At 39.2% G+C, this 21,889-nt stretch overlaps 1 protein-coding gene across 4 annotated transcripts in view; it reads left to right on the top strand.

Annotated features, from left to right (window-relative positions):
• The first annotated feature begins 973 nt into the window (after positions 1 to 973).
• LOC111158566 (ALG5, dolichyl-phosphate beta-glucosyltransferase) overlaps positions 974 to 21,889 on the top strand; it is a 43,892-nt gene continuing 22,976 nt past the window's right edge. Inside the window, exons 1-6 of one of the 4 annotated variants that reach the window (XM_022520683.1) lie at positions 974 to 1,103; positions 4,280 to 4,451; positions 4,830 to 4,876; positions 6,615 to 6,683; positions 8,568 to 8,660; positions 12,802 to 12,915. In XM_022520683.1, coding sequence (XP_022376391.1) covers positions 1,038 to 1,103; positions 4,280 to 4,451; positions 4,830 to 4,876; positions 6,615 to 6,683; positions 8,568 to 8,660; positions 12,802 to 12,915 — 561 coding nt within the window. In that variant the 5' untranslated portion in view covers positions 974 to 1,037. The remainder of the gene's footprint in view (positions 1,104 to 4,279; positions 4,452 to 4,829; positions 4,877 to 6,614; positions 6,684 to 8,567; positions 8,661 to 12,801; positions 12,916 to 21,889) is intronic. The other 3 variants (XM_022520684.1, XM_022520685.1, XM_022520686.1) reach the window with 3 other exon arrangements.

The following is a 21,889-nucleotide window of genomic DNA, read 5'->3' as shown; positions in this document are numbered from 1 at the left end:
TATTGAGTGTGGGAGCATTATTTCAGTTTCTGCGTCCCTTTCCCGCCTCCGTCTTGGGCTGGGCCCTGGGCTTCTCCTTCCAAGTTACTGGAGAATTATGTAAACTTTTTGGCGCTCATTATCCGCACCAAGTTACACTTTGCCAGGTCCCCGGAGCGGGCTCCAAAGGAGCGCCTTGTGTTGTAGGCTGTGCTGTGGCTCAGAGCCTCCACCTCCCTCCTAGGTAGGGTTGCCACAGTACAAGACATCCAATTAAATTTGAATGTCAAATAAACAAAGAATTTTTTTTCTATGAGTATATGCCAAATAGTACATGTTATTAGTTATTACCAGGGGCTGGGGACAGTGAAGAATGTTTTAGAAATAGATAATGGTGATGGATGCAGAAAATTGTGAATGTAATTAGTACCACTATGTATTGTACATTTAGGTTAAAATGGCAAATTTATTGTTGTATTACACTTTTTTAAAAAAGATTTTATTTATTTATCTGACAGACAGAGATCACAAGTAGGCAGAGAAGCAGGCAGAGAGGTGGGGTGGGGGGGGAAGCAGGCTCCCCGCTGAGCAGAGAGCCCGATGCGGGGCTGGATCCCAGGACCCTGGGATCATGACCTAAGCCGAAGGCAGAGGCTTTAACCCACTGAGCCACCCAGGCGCCCCTGTATCACACTTTTTAAAAACTCGTGTAATATACCAAAACCTTTTGAATGGGTGGGTGTATGGTGTGTAAATTCTATTTTAACAAGGCTGTCAAAAAACTGTTCATTGCTTACCTAAAATTCAAATTAAGTGGACATTCTGTATTTTTACTTGCCCATTCTGTCAACCCTGCAGTGGAACGCGGCGCCTGCCTTTCCACCGCAGAGCCTCGCTCCGAAGAGCTGCGTGTTTGTCTCCTTGCCGCGAGGGGCGCTGTGGGCGGCGGGCGCCGGGCGGGAGAGGTCCCTCTGCCCGCGGAAGGCGGGGCGGAGCGGCCGCGCTTCCGCGTGTGTGTAGGTGCTGGGTAGGCTAGGGCGGCGACTTGGGCATGGAGGATGAATTCGCTCCTGCTGCAGCTGGCGGTGCTCGGCGTGGCGCTGGCGGCCGCAGCCCTGATACTGGTGAGGAGAGGGATGGGGGACCGACGCGGGCCTAGGCTCCCTGCTGTCTTGGAGACTCGGCCGCAACGCATCCTCTCCTCTGCACAGCCCACTCACTCTTTGACGTGTCCCTTTTCACCACGCTTCTCCCAAGCCTTGACTCCAGGATTTCCTCTCCTAGAATTCCACACCCCCTTTCTTCCGTTCTTTATTTTTATTTTGGAGCTTTACCTCCTTCTGTGCCCAGAACCTTGTACTTTTGTTCACTGTGGGACGTGCTCACCCAGTCTCTACTCGTCCCTTGGTCCCCGGACCTCTGTCCACCCGCCCTGTCAGTCCCGACCTCTCCCAAGACTTCTCCCGGATCTGCAGCCTATGCAGCTCTGGTTCCACCCGGGAAGGTTTTGAGCTCCCGGGATGTGCGTGCTCCCTGGACTCATCCTTTTCCTGATGTGGTTAAGCAGATAGAAGGTGGTGACAGAGCATTGACGAGAGCCATCTGTTACAGATCGGAATAAATCAATGGATCAAGAAGACCAACCAAGGGACACAGTAAGACCAAGACACACAAGCCTAGTGTTACCATATGTCTGGGAGTCGTTATGTCCCCAAAATTAAACACCCTGTATTCGCTGCCTCTAAAGGAGAATTCAGACTAGGATTTTCTTTGCCATTACTCTGGAAATAGAAACGTTGTAAACTCTTTCTCATACATAAGTAACAGTTTGCCGAGTGAGCTTTCTCACTTATGAGAAATTATATTCCATATAATTTGGAATGAGTCTGCCATCCAGTTCCTACATGGAGAGGTTTCAGCTTCTTAGACACTCAGGTTCGCCCCCAGATAGCACTGCTAAGGAAGGCCATTCTTCCATCTTGCCAGGTTTGCAAACTCAGTGTGTAGAAACAATTTAATAGAGAAAAAGCAATGTGCCCTGTTTGTCTGGGTGAGAAAGGAGTCCTCTCTCTCCCTTAGTGGTATATGAAGATTTCAGGGGTTATTCAGATTATTGGGCAAGTCACTTTTTTTTTTTTTTTTTTTTTTTTGATGGGGCAGAATTTTGTCAGACGCCTGGATTGAATCTGCTTGTTGAATCTTATCTGTTGCACAGAGTTAAATGGGTGCATTATGAGGGTGTACTGCAAGTATTTGATCCCACTAGCTTCAAGTGATTATAAGGGCTACCATTTATAGAGAACTTATAATATGCTGGGGGTTGTATTCAGTGTTTAACAGGGGGTTATCTCATGTGATCTTTAAAGCAACGCTCTCATAAATGTTATCATCATTAGCTTCTTTTGATGAGACTGATTGGAGAGAAGAGCTTACGTGTGAAAATGTCACACAGTTACTGGAACTTCATTTGTTTAAAAAGCCACAGCAGGAAATCATTATTAAAAAAAAACAAAAATAAACAAACAAAAAAACCTGGTTTCATATATATCCACACTTTCCATACATACTCTTCCTCACCCCACTTCCTTTCTGAATTATTCTGAAGCAAATCCAAGACAAAACACTCTATCTGTAAACCCGCAGCATTAATCTCTAAAGACCCCCCTTTTTTAAATATAACCATAATAAAGTTATAATGGAGTCTTAAAAAATTTTAACCATTATTCAGTGATTTCAAGTGTCCTGTCAGTTCAGATACCTCATGTATGTTTTAGTATAGTCATTTTTTCGATTAAGCATTCACATACACTTAGCACTCTGTTGATGTCTCAAGTATCTTAATCTGTAACACTTTGTCCTTCTTCTTTGTTTTTTTTTTGTGTTTTTTTTTTTCCCTTGTCTTTAATAAGTGGTCATTTGTCCTGTAGAATTTCTCAGAATCTGGGTTTTATTGATTTCATCCCATTGGTGACATTTAACATCTTACTCTGTCTCCTGAATTTCCTATAAACTGGTAGTAACATTTAGAGACTTAACCAATGCATGTTTGTGTTTTTTAATCAAAAAAAAGTATGTGACTGATGCTGAATACTTTGTCTCGTATCATATCAGAAGACTCATAATATCTGATTTTCTCTGGTGTTAAGATGGATCCAGGGGTTCAGGAGTTTTGTTAGCCTGACTCACCAATTCTATAGTTTGTTAACCTAAATCCATTATTTCTCTGGGAGTTGCAAAGTGCAATATTCTAATTGTATCATTCCTTTTTTATGTATTATCTGAAATTCCATAATGAAAAAAGTTTCATTCTCAGCTATTCAATTACTCTGAAATATCTTTCATATATAAAAGGTAAGATAAAAGGCAAGTTTTCAAAATAATGACATAATTCTCTGGCATCTTACAAAGAGCACTGATTCCTTTTACTAGGAAACTGAATTTAGAAATCACAATCTGAACACTGGTGTGCAGAATAGGAACTCATAACCACTAGTCAGGATACTGCCTCCATGTTCCTACTAATCAGAGCAAATTCAATTTCAGTATGTACCCAGTGGAATATTAAAAATGGTCACCACATTAAAAATGAGTAGCATTCCAAAAATTTATGACTGTGGTAGAGACAATGTTCCAAAGAGTGGTTATTTCCAACACTAGTTCACAAATAAATATAGAAGGGAGCTATCTAATGTCAGTAGTGTATGGTGCCAGAGCCTACAAGTTTGATACTTCAAAAAGTAATGTTTTCTGAATTCAAATCTGGGATAAGTGTCAAGAATATGTTCTTAAGCATTGCTGGTCCCTACTATGGGGATAGAGGGGTCTTCCCTACATATTCTGGGTCAGTCTAGTCCTACATGGGAGGTCTTCCCTCACTCCATACATTCCACCTGCACTGTGAACTTAATCCTCTGGCACATATAGGCTCCAAGTAGGAATGGGACCTCACTGTGTGTTTGCCAGGGATTGGGGGTTCAGGGCATCTTAAAATAGATTGCATTTCTATAGTGACTTCCCTATTAGATCTGGGATGATAGAAGCCTGGGGATGACAGGTGGGAAGAGATTGGGAGTCTCCTAAGTCCTTAGTTCCTTACCAGTGGAAGAAAGGACAATAATTAGTTCATAAGTAAGGCATTTGAATTTTGTTGTCACCTCCAGTCCAGTTAATGGACTAAAAGCAAAAAGCAAATATTCCACCAAAAAAAAGAAAAAAAATCATGTAAATGATGTATTCTTACATAACAAGTCTAAAAAAAGTCAACATAGCATGATTTCTTGTTTAACATACCTGCTTTTAGATTTCCTTTGTTGCATTTATAACTGCTACGAAAATGCCACACCTCCATCAACATGAAGATGAGAAGTTCTTCTTAAATGCCAGAGGACAGAAGGAAACATTGCCCAGCATATGGGACTCACCTACCAAACGGCTCTCTGTTGTTGTGCCTTCATACAATGAAGAAAAACGGTGTAAGCCCGATTTCATTTATTGGGTAAGGGTTCATTGGGAAGAAAAGGAAACTTAGAGTATGGACTTTACTGTCTTTGCCAGAAGGTTAATAGATGTGGGCTGTAGTGAGTGCATTGTTGTTAGTTGTAGTTCATAAGAGGGGAAACAAAGAGTAGCTATAAAGGATAGGGTCTACATCATGAAGTCATAGGACTGAAGTATTCTAGAGAAGCCATAAGCCAGATGTGAACAGAAAACAGCCCTTCCAGATGGGAAAAGCTATTGGGGGAGAAGCTTGTTAGACTATTCAGACTTTTTCCATATGTAAACTGTGTGTTTGGGGGTGTGGAAAATCGTTTTCAAAACTAATTTTTCATACATTTTTTTTTTTCTTTAAGTGCCTATAATGATGGATGAAGCTCTGGGCTATCTAGAGGAGAGACAGGTATCATGTTTTTCCTTTCAATATGATGTCTCTATTTAAAACTAGACTAGATTGGGGCACCTGGGTGGCTCAGTGGGTTGGGCCTCTGCCTTCGGCTCGGGTCATGATCTCAGGCTTCTGGGATCAAGCCCCACATCGGGCTCTCTGCTCAACAGGGAGCCTGCTTCCCTCTCTCTCTGCCTGCCTCTCTGCCTACTGGTTAGCTCTCCGTCAAATAAATAATAAAAAAATAATAATAATAAAAATAAAAATAAAACTAGACTAGATCACCAACTTGTAGATCGTAGGCCAGATCTGCTATGAGAGGCAGTGCCTGCCATGGCCGGGCCATCAAGGTCACCAGGCCTCCCATGTTCCCTTGCTGCCTACCCTCAGGTGTTAGCTAGCAAACCCAACACATGACTCCCTGCCTCCAGAAGCAGGTGGATGAACCTAGAGCAAACAGAAAGCTGAAATTTCTTATGTACTCTCCCACCCACTTTTTATCTTCTTGCCTGATGATACATTTAAAATTGAGTACATCTGCAGACTTTGTGTGGCCCCATGATACTGTTTTTACTTTTGTGACTTTTTAAAAAGACATTTATTTGAAAAAGACTTATAATGAAAGTGAAATGGCTCGTTTTTCTTTATTAGTCAGAGGCGTTCCCCTCATTTATTTTCTCTTCTTTCCTCACATAAAGAGAAGAAAAGTAATATGTGTCCTTGTTTCGTATCATCAATTGCTGTTGGACTCTCCTTGGAGAGTTTAAGGAAACAAATGAGCTTTGCGGCTTTTTTTTTTTTTTTTTTTTTTTAGAAAATTTCTTGTTTTGATTTACTTTGGTTTTAGATTTTACATGTAAAAGGAAGATAGAAGATTCGTTTAAAGAAAGGGGCACCTGGCTGGCTTGGTACGTGGAGCATGAAACTCTTGGGATTATGAGGCCAAGGCCCATGTTGGGTGTAAAGATTACTTAAAAATAAAATCTTTTAAAAAGAAAAAATAAAAGAGGGAAGGAATGGAGCCTTTATTATTATATATGAGGCTCCTATTTCTTCTGTTATGTGGATTCACAAGAACCACAGGAACCACAAGGATTGTTTTTGGTGGAGGGGTTGGGTTTTGGGGTTTTTCTAAGATTTTGTTTGTTTGTTTATTTATTTATTTATTTATGTATTTGACAGAGAGAGATGTAGGGGGAGTGAGAGAGGGAGAAGCAGGCTTCCTGCTGAGCATGGATCCTGATGCAGGGCTCGATCTCAGGACCCTGGGATCATAACGTGAGCTGAAAGCAGACGCTTAATGACTGAGCCACCCAGGTGCCCCTTGGGGTTTTTTAAATGAGAAAACGGGCCAGAAGTTCATAAGGCTAAGAAAAGTGTAGCCAGGTTAGAATTACACTAACCTTTAACCTCACGGACTTTTTTCTCATACATGTTTGTAGCGTCTCTCAGAAGTGCTCAGCCCCACAAGCACCAGGCTGCTCCGACCGATCTGGTGTGGGGTGGGTTGCAGGGGAGGAGGGGGACAGGCTCACAGATGTTCAGTCAGTGTTTGCCTTCTGTTCCTGTCCAGTGTCTTTCCTCCTTTTTGCTTCTTGGCTTTTTTATTTTATGTGGTTTTTGTACACTTAATTTATATTCATTTTTATACATATCACACTAAAACAATTGTTATTTAAACTCCTTGCAATTTTATCAGAACTCTTCATGGCATTTATCCCAAATTGTGGTATTTTATTTTTGTTTCCTACAGAAGCAAGATCCTACATTCACTTATGAAGTGATAGTAGTTGATGATGGCAGCAAAGACCAGACTTCAAAGGTTAGTAAACTTGCTTTTAGGATTGCCAGTAGGTAGAAAAAATAGAATAATTTAGCAGATGTAAAGTCTTCTTTCCACTCATCAGAGAACGTGGACACTGAGCCAGCACTCTCTATTGTTAACAGCGTGGGTTCTCAGAAAGGCAGAGAGATTTCATCTATGGAAAGCTGGAAAACAAACCTGCTATTCCATCACTCCATAGACCAGGGAAGCTTTGAAGATCACCAAGTTGGGAGGAAACATGCACAATTCATCATGGCCACTGGGAGCCTTCTTTGCCGGCCGATACGTGGTTCCTTTTTCCTAAGCACAGTTGTTGTTTTTTTTTTTCCCTTTATGCTCCACTTTGCCTCACAATTTCTAAAGCAGTCATGCAAATAGAAAGATGTCTTCACGTCTGGCTCTGGGTATCAGCTATGTCCTTTGGCATACCTCCATCCAGATTTACCCATGGGATATAACAAGTGTCTTAGAGTATTGTCCCCTCACGTTCCCGCATTCTTAGACCTATAGCTACTGAGCTGCTAGAAACAATAAAAGCTAGTCTGCCAGGAGTGAGAATAACTTCACACTCCCCATGGAAATGAGGGTCAAAGGGAGAGGGCATTGGGGTACCTGGCTGGCTCAGTCAGTAGAGCATGCAACCCTTGATCTTGGAATTGTGAATTTAAGACGCATGGTGGGTGTGGACCCTACCTATAAAAAGGAAGGGGGTTGCCGTCTGGGTGGCTCAGTTGGTTAAGTGTCTAACTCTTGATCTCAGCTCAGGTCTCAGTCTTGGAACATGAGTTCAGGCCCCACGTTGGGCTCCACAATGGGCATGTAGCCTACTTAAAAAATAAAATAAAGAGAGAGGGTGCTGTTAGTGCTGTTGATGAAGAGAGATAAAATAGAAAAACCATGTGGAAAAGCAAAGGGTATGGATAGTGGATTGATGACTGAGTGATGAAGAGATGTACACAGCGAATACAGATCACTATTTATGGCTTCAATTATAAATCAGAAAGTAATGGCAAGAACACCTGGGTGGCTCTGTGGGTTAAGCTTTCAGCTCTTGGTTTCATCTCAGGTCCTAATCTCAGGGTTATGACTTCAAGCCTCACAGCAGGATACACACTCGGTGGGGAGTGTGTGACCTCTCTCCCTTTGCCCCTTCCCCCCACTCGCACACACTCCCTCTCTCTCAAAATAAATAATCTTATAAAGGGCGGGGGGGGGCACCTGGGTGGCTGGGTGGGTTAAGCCTCTGCCTTCAGCTCAGGTCATGACCACAGGGCCCTGGGATTGAGCCCCGCATTGGGCCCTGGGATGGAGCCCCGCATTGGGCTCTCTGCTCAGCAGGGAGCCTGCTTCCCCCTCTCTCTCTGCCTGCCTCTCTGCCTACCTGTGATCTCTCTCTGTCAAATAAATAAATAAAATCTTAAAAAAATTTTTTTTTTAAATTGAGTAAAAAGATCTGGGGGACATGGTCCAGGATATGAGCAACTTCTCTGGGGAGTAAGATCAGTTGCTGACAAGTAAGTGAGTTGTTCACCAGTAAGGGCGGGGGGATGGCAATCTCAAGTGTGTAACAGTTGATCAGTGCATGGATTTTATTTTCTCTAGCAGCTCATTAGTGTAAATAAAGGAGTCAGAATAAGAGAGAGCTGCTGCCTGTTCTGGTAGTACCTCTGCAGGAAAGTGAATTGTGACTTCAATCTAGTGGGTCATTATTGGTTCTTGGCATCGGGAATTCTGGGCCACTAAAATGTACAGTGAGTATAATCTAGTCACAAGAAGAAGGCAACTAGAAGAGCAGTATTTAAACCAAACTCATAAACGCAGTTTATGTTACTGTCTTAGAATCCAAGTTAATATTATTCTGACTTTTATATAATTTGACAGGTAGCTTTTAAATATTGCCAGAAATATGGAAGTGACAAGGTACGAGTGATAACACTGGTGAAGAATCGCGGGAAAGGTGGAGCTATTAGGATGGTAATACATCGTTTCAACATTTTTTATCTAAAATATAAACATGTTTTTAATGACTTCTTTTGCGCACCAGAGTACATTTGTATTCTACAGCTAGCTAGTTGAATACCATCATTTCTAAGATAGTGGCAAATTAGTTTTAATAAGAACTTCGTATAATTTTGTATATATATGTGATCAAATCTTAAAAATCATGCCATATCTATAACATACTAGGTAATTCAGGAGAATATGCTTATCTTAATCAAAGTTTAAAAATGTTGCCGTGTGCCTCTGTGCGTCTTTGATATAGTTACTGGATGATAAGTTTTAAATGACTTTTTTTTGCAGTTTATAAAATCTGATTTGGGTCTATCCTGATGAAATTTGCAGTCTGCTGTACTTATGGGAGGTACACATGAAGTACTGTAGAAATTCCAAAAGGAATAAGTTGCTTTCAGAGTCAGGATACTCTGAAGAAAGACCACAAGTCAAGATAGATATGTGAAAGAAAATATAAAGAGTGCCTTAAATGATTTAGAGGGTTTATTTTATTTCTGCTCCCCCATAAAGAGAAGTTTAAGTATAGGCAGTCCAGGCCTTGTTCAACATGGTGTCTCAGAAACCCTGCCTCCTAACTTTTCATTCCCTCTTCCTCGTGCACACACCATGACTCCTGGAGGGCTAGCCATTACAACCACATTCCAGACAGGAAGGAGAAGGGCAAAGGCAGAAGATATATGCTGGCTGCTTTGCCCCCCTTTAGGGAGCTTTCCTAGAAGCTCCACCCAATGACTTACTTAATTCTCATTGGCGAGAACAGTGTCACAAGGCCACCCCTATTTCCAAGGAAGGCTGAGCAGTGTTTCTAACATTTTCACTCCTGACCTAATCAGAGATCTACTAGTAAAAAAGAAGGAAAGAATAGATATTGAGTAGGTAACTGGCAGTCTTGGGCATGTGTCAAGCAGACTTGACAAAGGAGATATTGCCAAAACCAAGTCTCCAACAGTGATGAACACTGGATTCCACTTGGTTATTCCACTTGATTGGTTATTTTGAGTAAATTAACCACTTTAGCATAATTATCACATTTAATCCTCCTCATGTTGTTTCATGAGTTAGGTCCTATTATTTCAATTATGGAGATGTGGGATGTGACGCATAAGTAAGTAAAGTAACTTACTCAGGGTCACATAGTTATTAATAGGTAGAATAAAGGTTTAGATTAGGTTAGTACCCCAGAGTCCATGCTCTTAACCTAACCTCCCTGATAGTGTGTGGGAAGAGTTGAGAGAAGAGCATGCCAGTCAGGAAAGTAAGAAAAGACAGAAGTCCAGACTCTTAAAATGTATACTGGGAGCAGTGAATTTGCTCTGGTCTGGGTCATGGGACATGCAAAAAGGAGAAGAAGAAAGTAGGGGGATGCAATATCATGGTGGCCTTTAAATCTATCCATTCACTTATTTATTCAACCAACATTGGAGTGCCTACTACATGTCTACTGCTTTAGTAGAGATACTGAGGTAAAGGACAACCAGAAGCACCTAGGTGGCTCAGTTGGTTGAGTGTTTGACTCTTGATTTTGGCTCAGGTTGTGATCTCATGGGTCTGGGATTGAGACCCATGTCAAGCCCTGCATGGGAGCTCTGCACACAGTGGGGAGTCTGCTTGAAGATTACCACTGTCTCTGACCCTATCCCCACTTGAGTGTGCATGTTCTCTCTCTCTCTCTCTCTAAAATTAAAAAAAAATTTAAAAAAAGACAACCATCCTATTCTTAAGGATATCATAGTTTAGTAGTATAAACACTGTAGTAGAAATATATACAAAATGTTGGCACCATCTTCCATCTGGGAGGAGCAGCAGCAAAGACTTCCCATACAAGGTCACCTCTGCATGGAATCTTTAAGGAGGACTAGGAGTTATCCAGGCAGAAGGTGGTGCAGGGAGCTTGCAGAGGAGGAACATGACCAAAGGTATGAAAGAAAGTGTCACAATAAGGAGCCGCTAGTGGTGCATGTGGGTTGGCTTTATACAGATGAGGTCAGAGAGGTAGATGGGGTCAGATCCTGAACTTTTAGATTAGGGACTTTAAGTTACTGTCACCTTTGACAGAGTGACAGCAGCCAGTGCAGCAGTGTAAGTGAGGTACAAAGAATCGTTATTTGGATCATGATAGTGACATAGCAGCCCAAGAGGAGAGGACAAATGTTGTGAGGGAGGGGTAAAAATGAGGTAAAATTGTATCATGTGATCAGGGAAAGGAATAATTTAACTATGGCCTTGGGTGACAGAGGAGGAGGATGTCATTTATAGAAGGAATGAAACACCAGAGGAGGAGCTGGTTTAAAAGACAGTATCTTTAATTGAGTTTGAGCCATGGAGTTTGAGATACCAAGTAGTGGTATCCAGAATAGCCTGGCAGAGTGTAAGTGAGTAATTCACATGCATCAGATGATAGTTGGATCCATTAAGTTGGCAAGGACAACCAGAAACCAAGGACAACCAGAAGCCAAGCCTTGGGGAAACGAAGCACATAATGATGAGCCCTCTGAGCAGTGAGAGGAGATAGGGTGGGATTGAATGGATAAGAATGGGAGGCACCAACATAGACTGCTTTTTTCAACACGTTTGGCAGTGAAGTAAAAGCCATCGTTGGTACAGTGGGGAATAGCAGTCATTAAAGAACCTCCTTTAGGGGTGCCTGGGTGAATCTAGTTGTTAAGTGTCTGCCTTCAGCTCAGGTCATCATCCCAGGGTCCTAGGATCCATCCCTGCATTGGGGGCTCCCCTGCTCAGCAGGAAGCCTGCTTCTCCCACTTCCCTGCTTGTGTTACCTCTCTCGATGTCTCTCTGTCAAATAAAATCTTTAAAAAAAAAAAAAACTCCTTTAAAAATAATAAAGTGACTTAGACAAGATTGAAAGCCAAAGACATTTTTCTATAATGCTAAATTATTACCACCAGTTCACCCTTAATGTGTATCTTTGAAATAAGCCTTTGGTTTTTTGAGAGGATTTTTTGTTTGTTTGTTTGTTTGTTGTCTTTTTGTCTAGATGTTAAACAAAACATTTTTATTTCACTTTTTCACCTATATCCTAATGGTTATGATTTTTTAAAAATTACAGAAACTAATTAGTGGGTTTATCCTATAGAATAAATGATCAAAATTTTGTCTACATTTTTATTTATCTTACTTAAACTGTTGTGATATCACAAACAATAAATTCAGTCAAGTAGACTGAATTAAGAGTTAAGAGTTGATGTATAGTTTATTTCCATGTGAAATAAACACCCATAGAGCCATATTTTACACAAAACACCCATCAATTCAATATTGAGAGGCATAATTTTGCTAAGTCTCAGACCCCTCAAATAACATAAACTAGTATTTGCATATATCCACATTTCCTAAATTTTAATGATATTCCACATTTCTTTATTCAGTAATTAATTTAAACTAATTTAGATTCCAGGGGCACCTGGAATAAGGTTGGTTAAGCATCTGTCTTCAACTCAAGTCATGATCTTAGGGTCCTGGGATTGAGCTCTATGCCAGGCTCCCTGATCAGCAGGGAATCTGCTTCTCTCTCTGCCTCTGCTACTACCCCTGCTTGTGTTCTCCTCTCTCTCTCTCTCTCTCTCAAATAAATAAAATCTTTAAAAAAAAAAAAAACTTTAGATTCCATAATAAAGAATACAAAAGATCTATTATCTTAGGATATGTTTCACAGCAAGTTTGTATATATTACATTTGTTCAACCCACCCGTAAATACTTTCTTCAGATGCTGCCCTGAAGTAGACCAGATACATATACAATATATATATAAAATGAATATGATAGCTATTTTACTTTTTTGTTTTTATTGATGTAGGTTATCTTTTACTTGTCCAAATCTATTTTCTTACCATGTTTTATAAGGTATTAATGGTATGATCTCACAGAGATTTTTAAATCATTAAATAGCATCAGATACATTTAGATGGCTCTTACCCATGGAATGTTTTCAGGGAACTTTGGCCTGCCATTTTCACACCCAATATTAGATATTAGACTATCCAATATTAGATATTTTAAGTTAAGCAAAACAGACCGATATGTCATTGAATTTAACCTTAATTTTAAGCAACTTTCTTTTAATCGAAATGTTTATATATGCAGGGTATATTCAGTTCTCGAGGAGAAAAAATCCTTATGGCAGATGCAGATGGAGCCACAAAGTTTCCAGATGTTGAGAAATTAGAAAAAGGACTGAATGATTTACAGCCTTGGCCTGTGAGTATAAGAACATAATTTAAATGATCTTCAATCAAGAAAACAGGTAGTCTAAAGTAACATTAAAATGGAATTTACATATAAGCTAAAAAATTGATGCTTCTTTTGGTGTGAAATTCCTATATACAACTCCACAGAAAAGCTATGCATTTTATTATAAACATTACTGATGGTCTGAGATTTACTTGACAATTACTTATTTAATAAATTAGCCATCTCTGTCAATTTTCAATCACTGCTACCAAAGTTTTAATATTTACTATACATATTCAGCAAAGCCTTTTATTTAAAAGCATAGGCTGAGCCTCCCAGGTAAAGATGTGAAACAAAACTGGATCACAGAATGCTTGTTCCTGATGAAACGAACAAACCCAAGGAGCAACCACTCAGAAAAGATTGTGTGCAACTACATTGCCATAATTTCAAAAAGTGGAGATTGACTTTCACCCAGCATAATGCATTTGAGATCCATCCATATTACTGATCTTGTCAATAATTTTTCCTTTTAATTGCTAAGCGATATTCCATTATATAGGAGTATGACAGTTTGTTTATCCATTCAACTGCTGAAGGACATTTGCATTGTGTCCAGCATTTGGTAATTATGAAAAAAGCCAGTACCGACATTTTGTTTAAAAAAAAAAAAAGGTGAAGTTGAGGAAAGAAAAATTCTGATGCCATTTCCACCTTTAAAAGGCCATTTAGAAAAAATGAATTTACCAAATTCTGAGCTTTTTACCAAATAATCCCAATCTGGAGAGAATCAGACTGAGAGAATGAGTAAGCACCATTGGACAACATTAAACAGCACACCTACCTACCATCACACAGTATCTCAGAATTTCAACAGAAGCAAAAAAATTGCCAGGGCTTGCTCTTTTCAGGGCTTCAAGCTAAGTTTAGGGCATAGATCCATGTGACTAAATCCGTTCTTCAGTGGAGTGTATCCTTGTATAGGACATAAAAAAAAATCTCACAACACCAAGGAACCCAAATAACCCAACAAAGCTATCTATATTGGGCTTTAGGGGGTGCTCCCTCCCTCCCACACATATAATATTCAGGCCTTGAAACTCTAGTTCAGAGGGGACAAACAGGTGCTACAAAAAGTACAAGTTACCCCTGCTATCCAGGAGAGAATTTTCATTCGTAAGCCAAATGGCATAAAGCAAAGAAGCAATTAACATTAATTTATACAGCAATTTTTTTTAATGTTCCCAGACCCAAAAATAACCTCTCTTGGGCTTTTCTAACACCCTAAAACACATCTTGCTAACAGACACACAAAATAAATCAGGGTAAAGCAGAGATACTCATAGACAAGGTTCAAAGCTATGGAGGCTGGATGCTGAGATGCTGGGGAAGGAGCTGGGCGGGGCTGCTGCTCAGTTTGCGGTGAAACAAATGCTAAACACTGTGCTTTTTGCTTCTTTTCTGTAATAGTGAAAAGCCTCTTCATATTTCTTTCAGTTAGCAAGAACAGGTACTAATGCTGGTCTTTCATAAAAGCCCCGTGACCTGACATGAGCTTTTAAAACCAGGGGATAGGGACGCCTGGGTGGCTCAGTTGGTTAAGCAGCTGCCTTCGGCTCAGGTCATGATCCCAGCGTCCTGGGATCGAGTCCCACATCAGGCTCCTTGCTCATCAGGGAGCCTTCTTCTCCCTCTGCCTCTGCCTGCCATTCTGTCTGCCTGTGCTTGCTCTCTCTCCCTCTCTGACAAATAAAAATAAATAAAAATAAAAATAAAATAAAATAAAACCGGGGATACCTGTCTATCAAGGAAAATTCCCTTATACTCTCCAAGAGCTACCCTTGTTAGTCACGACAAAGTGAAAGAAATGTCAGCTGCACCAACATATTACTATAGAAAAAGAACTGAAGTTTCATACAATAGAAAGATAAACTCCAAATGAAAGCCAGTATAATCCAAGAAAAGGGATAAAATTGCATGAAAGTATTTTTGCTAGAGAAATAATGAAAATAAGAATTCAGCAACTTAGGTATTGGAAGGAGAGATGACAAAACAACAGAATGGTATTAGATAAATTACAAAAGTAAAGAAACAAATAGAGGGCCGAACTAAGGTCAATAAATAGAACTATCCATAAATGAAATAGACCTAATTTAGAATTTATTATTATATATTTATTAAAATAATCCCTGTTCATTATAACAAGAACTGAACAATAAGAAAAGTAAAACCCCCAAAAGCAGAACATTTAATAGTTAAAAAAACCTCATATCCTCCCTAGAAATAAATATGTGTATTTAATTTTATGGCTTTTCACAAGTATTGCATTTCTCCTTTCACCATCACTGACTTCCCTTTTCTATCTAGTAGTTTTTCTTTAAAGATATTAAATGAGGGGCGCCTGGGTGGCTTAGTGGGTTAAAGCCTCTGCCTTCGGCTCAGGTCATGATCTCAGGGCCCTGGGATCGAGTCCCAGAGCAGGGAGCCTGCTTCCCCCTCTCTCTCTGCCTGCTGTCTGTCAAACAAATAAAATCTTTTAAAAAATAAAAAATAAAAGATATTAAATGCATTAACTAATACAATTCGTAAAAATTATTTCTGAAAATATCCCTTCATCTGTGCTATTCAAAAGAGTAGGTACCTGCCACATGTGGCTATTTAAATTTAAATTAATTAAATAAAATTATAGTTCCTCACTAAATTTTGAATTCTAGTTCTCACTAGCTACATTTCATATACTTGTGGCTAGTAGATATCTTATTGGCTAACACAGATCTTGAGCGTTTCCATCATCACAGAAGTTTTATTTCACATTACTGCTTTATGCCATATGATATGAAATTATTATTGGATATGTTATATGTTCACTATTACTTAAGAAGTATTTCTTCTTCCACCTCTTAGTGAATCATGATAAGCTAAAAGAATATCCAACTAGTACAGTTGTTAGGTTTGATTTCCTAGTTCTCCCCAGAGAACCCACAAAGATTTGGTAAATGTTTCTTTTGCATTATGACTTCAGCTTGGGGGGGTCCATGAGTAGGAAGGAGGCTGGATGGTCTCAAATTGTTTGCAGATGACTTTATGTCATTCTATAGTAATGCAAAGAAAAATTAAATGATGTAGCCAAAGTTACAGGGTGAATGAGAAAAATCTGGCCCTTCTGTGAATCCAGTTTCCTTTCTACAACTCTGAAAAGGAAAGGAAAGGTTTCAAAGTGTGTGGATCAACTCAATAATAATTATTTTTGAGGGGTGCCTGGGTGGCTCAGTGGGTTAAAGCCTCTGCCTTTGGCTCAGGTCATGATCCCAGGGTCTTGGGATCGAGCCCCGCGTCGGGCTCTCTGCTCTGCAGGGAGCCTGCTTCCTTCTCTCTGTCTCTGCCTGCCTCTCTGCCTGCTTGTGATCTCTGTCAAATAAATAAATTCGTTAAAAAAATTATTATTTTTTAATTGGGATCCATGTGTACTTATCCTTCTAATAAAGCTTATAAGTAGCCAGGCATTGCTCTCAGAAGACTTGCAGTCTGAAGCTAACACTCATAGAGGAATTAAAAGGAATCTTCTTAATTATCTAATTCAGTTGTTGGCACACTTCTTTTATTTTTATCTTATTTTACTTTTAGATTTTATTTATTTATTTGACAGACAGAGATCACAAGTAGGCAGAGAGGCAGGCGGAGAGAGGGGAAGGGAAACAGGCTCCTGGGCGAGCAGAGAGCCCGATGTGGGGCTGGATCCCAGGACCCTGGGATCGTGACCTGAGCCGACGGCAGAGGCTTTAACCCACTGAGCCACCCAGGAGCCCCTGGCACACTTTTTCTGTAAAGGGCCATAGAGTAAATATTTTCAGCTTTAAAGCCATATAGTCTCTGTTGCAACTACTCAAACCTGGCAGTAGCACAAAAGCAGACCTAGATAACACATAACTGAATGACCATGCCTGTGTTGCGAGAAAAGTTTATTCACAAAACCAAGCAGCAGGCCAGGTTTGGGCCATGGGCTATACATTACAAACCCTTGTTCTACTTCAATCATTTATCCAACATTGGAAACTTTTTATAGCTGCCAAGTGATCTTTCAGTCTCTGCTTGAATAGTTAATAGTGATACCCAAGCAGCCCATCAGTCTCAACTCAGTTACAAAGTTCCTCTTTACATTAAATGCAAATATGCCTCCTTTTAATCACCCCCTTTGGTTGGTTCTGTTTTTCAGAGTGACACAAACTAGTGTCCTGTACTTCTTTGTGACAGCCCTTTAAAGAGAAAGCTGTTTTCTGTGTGGTCTTCTCTATTTTAGGCTGTCAGTAGTTCTTTCAGGTTTTAAAACAGCATATTTCTGTCATCATCCTGATCATTACCCACTGAAGGTGCTTCAATGAGTGTGGATCTGGTTACCACATTTACATAGTTACCTCACATGGCCAACTCTTCTGTATGCATTGCCATTGCACCTTGTCTCCCCATCCTCAAACTTGCACAAACGTATCCTCAAATCGTGTTTGTTTTGCCTTGTTTTATTTAGGAATGGAAGTGTGACTGCATTAAACATTAGCATTAAAAATGTTCAATTTGCATTTGTCAGGGTGTAGGACTTTTTTCCTATCTTTAATGCAATTGCCATTCTGTTCTCAATTCATTTAAGTCACAAATTTGATAAGTATGAATTGTATATGTTCCCTTAAGACCTAATAATTGGGGGCGCCTGGGTGGCTCAGTGGGTTGAGCCGCTGCCTTCGGCTCAGGTCATGATCTCAGGGTCCTGGGATCGAGCCCGGCATCGGGCTCTCTGCTCAGCAGGGAGCCTGCTTCCTCCTCTCTCTCTGCCTGCTTGTGATCTCTGTCTGTCAAATAAATAAATAAAATCTTAAAAAAAAAAACAAAACACCTAATAATTGACTAGAACAGTTCTGGAAATAATGAAACAAGAACGTGGGTTCCAACGTAGTCAAATCCTATAATGGCTACATAACTAACTCACTAGATGGCAGTAGTTAGCTTCAGTATCTTCTGTGTTAGTGTGTTTGTTGACTTTCCAGATGTAATGGCTTCTAATGTTTTCTCAGCTGATACTATTTTTAATTGCAACAAAAAGAAATTTATTACTACTTTGTGCTTGTATTTCCACTTACAGTGCCGGACAGATTATCCTTAATGTATTTAGAAAAGTTACTTGCAATTTCTTCTCCAAAGAAGATCTTTTAAGGTTTTAAACTAAACATGTAATTTAAATGGAGCTTTGTATAATACACAAATAAAATAGGGATTTCTATTTCGTTCCAAATATTTTATGTTATCTTTTTTCTTTACGTACAAAGCTTTACTCCCAGCTTTTCAATTTCTTAACCAGTAGTTATGCTACCTCTTTTAATAAAATATGCTTTTATAGTAATTTTTCTAGGCAAAATATATGATGATCATTTGTTTAGTGGCTTAACTATAAAAATAGAATTAAAACTCCCTAAACAGGCAAAATAGATGATAAGAAATAGGCACTCCGTAACCATAGAGTAATTCCTCAAGCTGTGACTTGGATCTTGGATTTCCATTTAGTCATAGTTCCAGTAAACTTAGTTTTTAGGTTTTGAAGTCCACAAATGAAAGGTAACAGATATGGAGTAAAACTGCATTGAGAAAAACTACAGGAAAAAGATACTAACCATCCCACCTTCAACACACATACCTCTCAGTCTGGAGTGATTGCTAACTAATGTCCCTAAATGTTCCTTTGTCTTTAATATAGTAGTCCTGGGCCAAGTTTGGTTTGGGGACACTAACACTTCATACATATATGCATGGTTTGTTCAGCACACATACGTCTCAGTCTAGAGTGATTGCTAACTAATGTCCCAAAATGTTCCTTTGTCTTTAATATAGTAGTCCTGGGCCAAGTTTGGTTTGGGGACCCTAACACTTCATACATATATGCCTGGTTTGGCTTTTCCTTAAATGAGAATATGACAATTACTGTTTCTCCTCTTTTTTTGTGGACCGTGGGCAAGTCTAAAAGCCAAGTATATCTGTGTCACCTTCTCAGATGGCCAAGCATCCAAAAGAAATCCCTTAACTTTCCAAATCATTTGTTTTATAGACCTGGCAGTTACACAAGCATTTTGCTGAGATCTTTGTGAAAATCCAACAAGGCAGAATACAAAAATTAAAAAGGATAGTCTTGAAAATGTAAAAAGAGGTAGATTGTTCTCGGTGGAACTTTCAGGACAGTCTGTCTCAGCAGATCACACAGTGAAGGACACGAGCTGCCTACCAAAGCAGGTGTATAATGCCAACAAACCTGGTTTGAAAGTGGGTATCTCTTAAGAACAGGGAAAGCAAACTTTTTCTCTGAAGGGCCAGAGGGTAAATATTTTAAGCTTTGTAGATCGCATATGGTCTCTGTTACAATACTCTTTTTTTTAACAACACTTGAAAAACCATTCTTGCTTATAGATCATGCAAAAGCAGGCAGTAGGCCGGCTTTGGCCCACAGGCCATAGTTTACCAACCTTGTTCTAGAAGACTGAAACCTTAACGTTAACCAAAATTTCTGCTGACCACAAAGATTTTCATAAATTTAATATCCTCATGATTGTCAAGAGAAAATTCTCTTAATTTGAAAGGCAGGGAAGGACACCTGCGTGGCTCAGTCGGTTGAGCATCTGATTCTTAATTTCAGCTGGGGTTGCGATCTCAGGGTCGTGGGATCCAGCCTCACACCAGGCTCCCTGCTTGAGGATTGTTTTCCTCTCCCTCTGCCCCTCCCCCTGCTTGTCCACCCTCTCTTTCTCCCAAAAAAAATAAATAAATCTTTAAAAAATAAAAATAAATTAAAAACTCAGGGAAATAATAAGGCACCTTTCATCAAATAAAAAGAAAAAAAGAATAAAGTTGCCAAATTTATCAGGTGAGTCTGTGCAGATTAATACAATATTTTTATAGAACAAGTTCAAAATAAGAACCAAAAGGTTTAAATAATTCACATCCATTGATTGAATAATACATATCCCTTGACTCAGCTTTGAGAAGTTTACCTTAAGGAAATAATTAAGAATGTGTATAAAATAAATTTTCAAGGATTTTTTTTCCCTTATTTTAAAAATATATTTAATATATTATAATTTCTTAGAGGAAACATTAAAAATGACTTAAAGTGTTAAATATTCATTTACACAGTTAAATTCATTATCATATAGAATGCTATTCAGCATATACAATTAAGTGAAAAAATAAGTTTTAAATATCTGATATCTATATAGATAGCTGTAGCCCTAGTATCTAGTTATCTATCTAATAAATAATGTATTAACATCAGTTGTCTCTGGATAGTGGGAGTGTAGATATCTTTTCAAAGTTTTATTTTTCTTCAGATTGATTTTTTTTAAGTTACCTCTGCACCCAACATGGAGCTCAAATTCACAACTCCGAGACCAAGAGTTGCATGCTCTTTCCAATTAAGCCAGCCAGACACCCTTATTTTTTGTTTTTAATAATGAACATTTACTGCCTTTGAGAAAAAAGGGGGATAGGATTTTTTTTAATCAAAACATAGTTTTTTAATAAATAAAACTTTTTCTTAACTCAGTACTTCACTTTATATGCTAAGTTTTCCATTTCTGCCCACCTTGGATGAATATGATTAATTTTACTATCTGACTTTTCTTTTACTAATTTCTAAATTGTCGCAACTTTATTTCTGTATATCCACCTCATTTGGAGTCACATTTGCCTTTGGAGTACTTATGCCAATTCCCATTTCCACTTCATATGTTTCTTTTTTCTTTTTTTTTTAAGATTTTATTTATTTGTTAGACAGAGATCACAAGCAGGCAGAGAGGCAGGCAGAGAGAGAGGAGGAAGCAGGCTCCCTGCTGAGCAGAGAGCCCGATGTGAGACTTGATCCCAGGACCCTGGGATCATGACCTGAGCTGAAGGCAGAGGCTTAACCCACTGAGCCACCCAGGTGCCCCCACTTCTTATGTTTCTTAATTGTGGGTGTGGAGCTCAAATGCTCCTAGGTTCAGACTGCATATAACTTTGGGCAAGTTAATCCACCCACCTCATTTCTTCATCACTGACAAATGGACAGTAGCCATAAGTTCATAATCCTGAGGTAATGATTAAAATTTTTAAAAATGTATGGTTAACTATTTAGCATATGTTCAGCACTTAATAACCATTACCTCTAATTATTAACATAGTCTTTGTGCTTGATTTTTCAGAGCTAATTCTAATGTTACTGCTAATAATTGTTGATATAAATTAACACTATTTAGTTCTTCTAGTCTATTCCTTCTCTCCAGTGAATTGTGAGGAAATACTTAAATGGAGAAGTACTAGGTAAGAGATTCTGATGGAGCATTTCTTTCTAGAAGACAATATGGTACCACTTTTTACCACTTTAAAAAGCTACCTGTCATAGTAACTGAAGTATTCATTTCAACACCCACAAAAAAATTAGCAATACTCTGAAAGAGGCTTAAAAGAGACTTCATGTTTACATACATTTTCTAATACGAGCTGTTTTAAAAGCAAGACTATCTTTTCCTGAAGAATAGCTAACTGTTCTAAAAGCTGTTTAGATGAATTCCTTATGATGGAGAGGTCAATACCAGGGATTCAGTTCTTATATCAGAACTGCAGATATACAAACTTCTCCTAAAAGCTTTTAGAGACTTACACTGAGAGAATAAAATTTTAAACAAAAACCTTTGTTGTTTTAATTTGTTTTTAGTTTAATTAAGTGACATTTTAATCCTACTCAGTCTCTGAAAGGTAGGAAGGGGTCCTTTCCCACCCCGACCCCCATCTAATACATCTAATGCTCTTCTTGGATTTTACTTTGAAGCTTATTTGCCATATACTGTCTGAACTTTTTACATGATTCTTCCTTAAGAAAAGCATTCTCTGGGGCACTTGGGTGGCTCAGCCAGTTAAGCCGCTGCCTTCAGCTTGTGCTGTCTCTCTGTCAAATAAATGAATAAAATCTTAAAAAGAGAGAGAGAGAGAG

This window comes from Enhydra lutris, unplaced genomic scaffold (genome assembly GCF_002288905.1).
Source record: "Enhydra lutris kenyoni isolate GAN:26980312 unplaced genomic scaffold, ASM228890v2 scaffoldscaffold60, whole genome shotgun sequence".
Classification (NCBI taxonomy): Eukaryota; Metazoa; Chordata; class Mammalia; order Carnivora; family Mustelidae; genus Enhydra; species Enhydra lutris.
Note: the sequence above shows the minus strand (reverse complement) of the source record. Positions and strands in the feature narration are given on the sequence as shown.